We start from the raw sequence: 7457 nt of genomic DNA, 5'->3' as shown, positions 1-7457 counted from the left end.
CTCATCATTCGGCCTGGCACATGATGCACAATGTAGTGTGTGGTGGGGCGAGGTTCTTGGATGGGTACCTGGAGGTGCTGAGGGCAGCCGGGGCTAGGATCCTTGTCGTGCAGGGGAGGAAGGATGAAGTTGCGCCTGCGGAATGCAGCCTGAATTTGATGATGAAGGATCCAGAGATAAAGCTTCAAATTATACCAAATTCAGATCATAGTAGTGTGATCCTGGGTAGAGCTAAGGAGTTTACTAGGGATTTAGAGAGGTTTTGGGCATCATGATTGAACTAAATTTCTCTTCAAGGAAATTGTTTCAATAATTAACATTACTTTCTGACAAAATTTATAATTCCAGTCACTTGATGCTCGATGGGCTGCCAAAGCGACTATATACAATACAATAATTCAAATTAAATAAGAAGAACAACAATATACTACTCAATTTCCTTTTATAACTATGCAAGCATGCAACAGCGTATGTTAAAATGACAAATCGCTGAATTTAACTGCTCTCGCCGTCCTTCTTCAATGGATTATTAGGGATAATTGGAAGATTTCTTCTGTATTGCTGATTTGTCAGCCGCCGTTCGAGGGGCGTTTTCCTCTTGCTCACAACGAATCTGTTAACACCCTTCCGCATTGGCATTATTGAGGGGAAGTCTTCATCTGGAATCTGACTTAGCTCTGAGATATCCTTTATCTGAGCTACACGTTTGAACCACCTTTCGGCTTTCGCTTCCTCTGACATGTCGAGAGGATCTGGTTCTGTGACAGCTGACCCCTCCAAGCTAGGACCGCTCCAGCCAGTCAGGACATTCTCATTTTTAGGCAGCTGAGACGAAGCTCCTCCATGTCCAGCTATGGAAGCATTCCCGTCTCTAGAATATCCACCAGTTTGTGTATTAGTGTTCATGGTGTCAGAAGCGAAAGAATTTTGGACCGTGCCCCCACTATGCTGTTTCGAATAATCACCACCAAATTGTGCAGCACTGGTTTCACTAGTATACACAGAGTTCCCTGAGCTCCTTGCTTTTTGATCGTTCCTGAAAACAGTACTTGAGTCGGCCATTCCAGGCTTTGCATCCAACTTATCAGTCTCTGCCGTTGATTTAGTAAAAGATGTATCACCGACAGTATTTTCTGGGGAATCTGGACCGCTGGACTGCTCCGTGCCTTTGTTAGCAAAATAGCCCGAAGGGAAGGGTACGAAGGGTACAAAATTAGTATTATTTGCTTGATCCATTGCTACCTGTCTTTTGTACTGTGGAGAAGTAAGTGACCGGTCCTTTTTTTTACCTACCACGAACCGGTTCTCTCCCTTCCGCATTGGCATCATCTCAGGGAAGTCATCATCTGAAACTGCACTTGGCAAATCCTTGGCATTTTGCAGTTCAGCCATCCTCTTGAACCATCTTTCTGACTTTTCAGTTTGCTCTCTCTCATTACTCTGAATGTCAATCTGACTTGCCGAGTCCTTTGAAAACTGATTATTCCCAGATAAACCCTGAGACATGCTGCTTATAGATTTCTTGTTCCTGCCATCTGATAAGGCTGTACCGTTAGTTTCTACTGGTACTTTATTTCCATTATCCATCTCCGGAGTTTGATGTCTCCTAGAGAGTGTATCTGGCGGTGGTGGGCCTGGTGGCACAAAAGAAACAGTGTTTGCATGGTTGCTCCCTGGATATCGAATTTCTGAAGGAACTGACAGAGATGGAGAGTTTGACCCAATACTTGGAGAGTTACTATTATTAAACAACAGAGCACCAGGTTTTCGACAGTCACATCTCAAACAAGCTACATTCCTTCCATAATTAAAGAAACTGCATCTGCAACAAAGCACATTCACAATACATCACTCTCAACAAAGAGGTTTGAATTGATATAAACGGATCCTTCAGCATATAGAGAAATTAAATAATGCTTACTGAGGGCATTCCCACTCTCCGCCAGCTAGTTGTCTCCTTGGTCTGGGTTCTTCACATTCAAGACATTTAATGTTTCTTGCAAAGTTCATAAAATCACACCTGCAAAAAAAAGGATGTTCAAAAAAGGTACAATAACCAAAAATTAGACATATTTTGATGGGAAATTTAAAAATCACAAGGCTAATTTTCCATTTTACAGCAGAAGATGGAAACGTCACTGATAGTGGGGTGGGGAAATCATAACCAAATCAGACGAAGTAGCAAGATGAGATTTTACATATTTTGCTGTCTTTTTCTTTTAAATTCTTAAAAAAAATGACCGCAGACGAATCCTACAAAAATCCCTACCATCTTTTTAATACTCAAAAGAGAATACTGTTAATAAAGCACTTCTAATGAAAGAATAGAAGATATGCGCACTTCTGACATATCCAGTCGCCTCTCTTCATTTCAATATTTTGTCCATAAGGATTTTTGACGTGTCTATCACTGCCCGGAAACTGATTTCCTGAAGCAGCCATGTGTCCTGTTGGAGCTCCACCACATACTGTAACCATTTCATGTAACAGATTACGCACTGATGAATCAACAAGTTCCTTACTATACAGCCCATTTCTCTCAGAAGACGCTGTAGGGTTGCTTGCATAACTTATTATATACTTCATTAGATCAGTCAATCTTGCTTTATCAACTTCTACTACCTGCCATTTAAGAAAACAAAAACAAAATCAACCATTTTTCTACTATGACCTAGAAAAAGGCGACAAATCTAGTCAACTCAAATATAATCCGAGAGCCGTATAAGATAAAATGCAAAATATAATTCTAGTCCACAAGTATGAATGGCTAGCCACCAATGCTTAGACAGACCAATTTCTAACGAACAAGCAAAGCATTCTGCAATACATAGGTCACAACAAGAATCAATAAGACGAATCCAGAATGTTAGTAGTAACAGAACATAGAGAGCAACTGTAATTCTATAAAACAATTTAGAGCACTAGCATCAGCTGATAAAAAAGAAAAAAAGGGTCATTCACATACATTGCTGCCATCAGTTCCCAAAAACGCCCTCATCCTTCTTGCCGTGTCAAGTGCACTTTTGAACAAAAATGGAGTTCCATTTGACACAACAGCTTCAATATTCTTCTTCGAAAGCAATCTGTTTCAAATTGTCAAAATCGGACTTTTAGCTGGGAGGGAAAGTGCAAAATCACCACAAACTGCAATACTAAAGTAGTAGTAGTAGTAGCCAATCGCATTTCCGCACCCTAGATTAAACTTATAGTTACAGTTCTCATATATGCAGTAGCCAATCAAATTTGCGCATCAGAATACACGTTTAATAAATAAATGTGAAAACAGAAGGATAAAAAGAGGAATACACACACCCGATAAGATCTGGTCGGGCACGAGAGAAAGCAAAGCACGCGGCGGCGGCGCTGACAAAATCGTCGCTCAATTTCTCATACACCACAAACGAGTCCTCCGGCGGAATTTTGTCGCCGTGAGGAGCAGAATATCCATGTTCACTCGATATATAACTGAGATAATTGGTCCATTCCGGCCACGGGTGGTGGAGGTGGTGCTGCGGCTGAGCGGCGGAAGATTGAAGTGAGTAGGTGTGATTGTTCGATTGAGAGTGGAAGCAGCTCGCCGGTTGAGGAGTTAGGGTTTTCAATTTGGAAGGAGAAGAGCGTTTGTGGAGACGGAGCGGAGTGATGGAAAGAGAGGAGATAGGGCGGTGAAGAAGGATAAGCGATGGGCGGAGGGGTGGGAAAGGGGCGGTGAGGAGGGTCATAAACCTGGTGGCGCCGCCCATGCCGGCGGTGGAGATGGCCGTGATAGAAGATGTGGTTTTGATTACGACTAGCAGGATTTTACTCATCTTCTGTCTTTCTTCTATAATAAATTTCACTTGCACCTTTTCATTATTCGGGTTTCGCGTTTTTGGCACCAAAAAGGCAAAAAGCCATAGTCAAACAAAAATAGCAAAATTAATTTTTAAAATTTTATTCCCTTAGAGCCCGTTTTCGAAAAATATAAACCATGATACGAATTTTAATGTAAAATTAGTAAAATAAAAAATAGAGAAATAAATGAATAAAGTAAAAAGAGGAGAAGAAAAAATAGTGAAATTAGTATTGGTAGACGGTGGGATTTATTTCCTAAATTGAAAGTTTCTATTTATAGGAAATGAACAAAAAAGAAAGAATTTTTTATTTTTAGGAAACGAGGGAATTCTTAATTAGTTTCACCCAATTTATATAATGGATTAATTATACAAAATGTTACTCCCTCCGTCCCTTAAATTTTGTCACACTTTAAAAGGGCAATAGTTTTTTTAAGAAATGTAATGAAAAGTGAGTTGAAAAAGTTAGTAGAGAATATTTCCTACTTTTATGTATTAAGTAGCTTTATAATAAAATGTGCGTTGGAATGAGTTAGTGGACCATGAGATCCACTAAAAAATGGTAAAAAGTGAAATGTGACAAATTTTGTGGGCGCGAATGAAAATAGAAAAAGGTAATAAAATTTAAGGGACGGATGGAATATTATAATACTTGTATTTTTGGATTTTGGGATATTTTATCTTAAAAATATAATAAAAAAAAAGTGAAAATGGACGAGTATGAGATTATACTTATAAATTTATGGACTAATTAGAATATATTTTTTAAGAATTTGCAAACTTAATAGTTTAAAAAAGTAATATAATAAATATGTGATTGGCATAAAATAATAGTATGTTTCATGAATAATAGTAATTGCAAGTTAGTTTAAATAATTATATGATAAAATAGTAAGTTTTCCTGAATAATAGAATAAAAGAACAATATTACAAAAACATGCTCTTATCTCATATTATTTCATAGTATTATGAATATAAAATAAATTTGAACATTTTGTACAAAATATTGTAATTATCTTTTCTCTTTTGTATTTGCGTTGACAGCCACAATTTCCAGCGCCTCAGAAATCTCCGCCGGTGTTAATGCAATTCCTGTGTTTTTGTTGTTTCCTTTTTCAAATTCTACTATGAAACTACCACTGTCTCTTCTCTATCTACCTAACTTCATCTTCTATCCTTGCAGTTGAAGTGCAGTAGAGTAGACACTCTCTCACTCACTCCCTCAACTGAGAAGAAATGGCTGCATTTTTCTGTTTTCCTCCATCTCTCTCATCTCTTTCTACAAATACAATTCCCAAATTATCCGCTGCATCATCCTTCTCAAACACCAGATGCTTTTTTCCACACAAAGCCCCTTGCCTCTCCCATTTTGTTGCTAGGTGCTCTCAACTCTCTTACCTACATCTTATCTTTCCATTTTATTTTCCAGTCACCCAAAGCATTTTTGGTTAAGTTTGATTATTTAACGTCGTCAGCTATCTTTGTAAATTAGGGCTTATAATTGGGGCGATTCCGAATATAATGATGATGATGATGGCAAGTATACAAAAGAAGATTATGACAGCATTGAGATTGAAATAGTGAAGACTGGCACCAACAGCCGGAGAATTAGATCAAAAGTAAGGATCCAAGCCAGCCTAGAAGCAGTTTGGGATATCTTGACTGATTATGAAGGCTTAGCAGACTTCATTCCTGGCCTAGCAGTCAGCAAGTTGCTTGAGAAGACAGATAATTTTGTTCGCCTTTTTCAGGTATTCACTTCATTTCTTACGAAAATCAAATTATTTTCCACAAAATTTGCATCATTCGCATTGCTTCATATACTTGGAATTATACTTATCATTATTTCTGTTATGCAACAACTAACAGATTGGTCAGCAGAATTTAGCTTTTGGGCTCAAATTCGATGCAAAAGGAACTATTGACTGTGTTGAGAAGGATCTTGAAATTCTTCCATTTGGGCAGAGGCGTGATATTGAGTTCGAGATGGTTGAGGGTGATTTCCAGCTCTTTGAAGGAAAATGGTCTGTTGAACAGGTTGACATATTTTTTTCATTCGTTTTCTATGTGATTCTGATTGTATAGCCTCTACCTCGTCTCGTTTAGTATAAATTGTGTTATGGTCATCATCAAGTTCGGACATTTCATATGTAATGATTGATTCGGGTGTCTTTACACCTCTCGACTTCTTCATCAGGTGAAGTCTAGTGCTGGAGATATGCAAAGTGATTCTGTTTATGACGTGGAATACCAAACGACGCTTGTATACGTTGTTAATGTGAAACCTAAGGTGTGGTTGCCTGTGCGCCTTGTAGAGGGTAGACTCTGCACGGAGATAAGAACAAACCTGTCATGCATACGTGAAGAAGCCGAGAAAGCATTTCAGAGTGCAGATTCTGTTACTATAGAAGATTGATATTTCTGGTGTTTCAATCCGGTAGGTATACTCTGATAATTTATACAGTGAGTTGGTCGTGGAGCTCTTGTTAATTTTTTTTTGGATACCAGATGTTATTAAATGGTGTTTTTCTTCCTGTTTTATGAAAAGTTTGCATTCAATGGTGTAGGAATCAATGAATTGAGAAATTGATGATGCCTCAGCCATCAAGTTCTGTCTCCAAATAGCTCCAACATCAGCTGCAGTAAGTTCTAGTTTGGACCTTTTTTTCACTGACTCCTTTCTCTGAGGAAATCACTTAATCAATGCGACTCTGCTTGCTGCGCAGGAGTTGGGTCATTGCAAAGAATAAGGGCATGCAGTCGTTGTCTCGTTTTGCTTCGACTAGTAAGGGTTTCGAAGGAAGGAGCTCACTAGTACATAAGAAGAATGCATTCCTGAACTCTCTGGACCAATTTGACTGTGTTAGAAATTCCTTGATAGTCAGTGTTGCCTATTACATCCTCTCACATTTATACTTTTGTCAATCTTTGGTTTCCGTCATCTACATTGAGATCTACTATGTTAGAATATGAAATTTCATTTATTTACTGAAGTAGTTGTGAATTCATATACTACTATTTGTGTGTGTAAACTAGCAGGAATAATATACATAAATGGAAAATAAGTTGTCCAGGCTTTGTGGCGACTTCAACTTTAGTAGAGTTTCGATGTTGAGATGGAACGTTTATAGGGGAATTGTCAAATTCATTTCAAATGTGTATGCAGCAATCAGCAGTCATTTAATTAACAAAAATGATGAAAATGTTATTACAAATTAATGACCTACTTTTTCTACTGCATATTTTAAAAATACATCTGTGCTGATAGCAGTGGAGGAGGTGAGGGGCATAAGCCCCTCCCAAACCATTTTTTTTTAATAAATTTCTATTGCAAATTTTTTTAAAAATTTTCGAACCTATAGTCAGCCCTCGCCAAGTTAATAGCTTTGATGTCTAAATTATTAGAGGTTTAATGGAAAGGAGGGACTGGAAATTAAAATTACAAATAAAAACTTCCCAACAATGGAGTTGAGAAGAGGAAGACGATGAATAGTAAGAGCCATTAAACTTAAATGAATAAAATAATAAAAGCAGAAAAAGTACTACCTATTCCCTATTTAAACGGCACTAACTTACAAATAACTTAAATGAATAAAATAATAAAAGTAGAAAAAGTACTGCCAT

General features: G+C 37.8%; 2 protein-coding genes across 3 annotated transcripts; one reads left to right on the top strand and one right to left on the bottom strand.

Annotated features, from left to right (window-relative positions):
• Positions 1-291: 291 nt before the first annotated feature.
• On the bottom strand, positions 292-3839 carry LOC121804864 (zinc finger protein VAR3, chloroplastic-like). Its single transcript, XM_042204562.1, has 5 exons — positions 3313-3839; positions 2966-3083; positions 2342-2622; positions 1922-2020; positions 292-1822 (listed from the first exon to the last, which is right to left on the bottom strand). The coding sequence occupies exons 1-5, from the start codon at positions 3807-3809 to the stop codon at positions 496-498; spliced, it is 2322 nt and encodes a 773-aa protein (XP_042060496.1). The 5' UTR covers positions 3810-3839; the 3' UTR covers positions 292-495.
• Positions 3840-4854: 1015 nt separating this feature from the next.
• On the top strand, positions 4855-6930 carry LOC121804878. Of its 2 annotated transcripts, none has more exons than XM_042204578.1 (7): positions 4855-4910; positions 5017-5212; positions 5326-5584; positions 5703-5870; positions 6031-6270; positions 6401-6475; positions 6560-6930. In XM_042204578.1, the coding sequence occupies exons 2-5, from the start codon at positions 5070-5072 to the stop codon at positions 6247-6249; spliced, it is 789 nt and encodes a 262-aa protein (XP_042060512.1). In that variant the 5' UTR covers positions 4855-4910; positions 5017-5069; the 3' UTR covers positions 6250-6270; positions 6401-6475; positions 6560-6930. The 2 variants fall into 2 exon arrangements, with proteins under 2 accessions (XP_042060512.1, XP_042060514.1); XM_042204580.1 differs by having other exon boundaries at positions 4901-4918.
• Positions 6931-7457: the final 527 nt, after the last annotated feature.

The sequence above is a fragment of the Salvia splendens genome, chromosome 5 (assembly GCF_004379255.2).
Source record: "Salvia splendens isolate huo1 chromosome 5, SspV2, whole genome shotgun sequence".
In the NCBI taxonomy this organism is placed as follows: domain Eukaryota; kingdom Viridiplantae; phylum Streptophyta; class Magnoliopsida; order Lamiales; family Lamiaceae; genus Salvia; species Salvia splendens.
The sequence above is the reverse complement of the archived record's forward strand: the minus strand, read 5'-3'. Positions and strand labels throughout refer to the sequence as shown.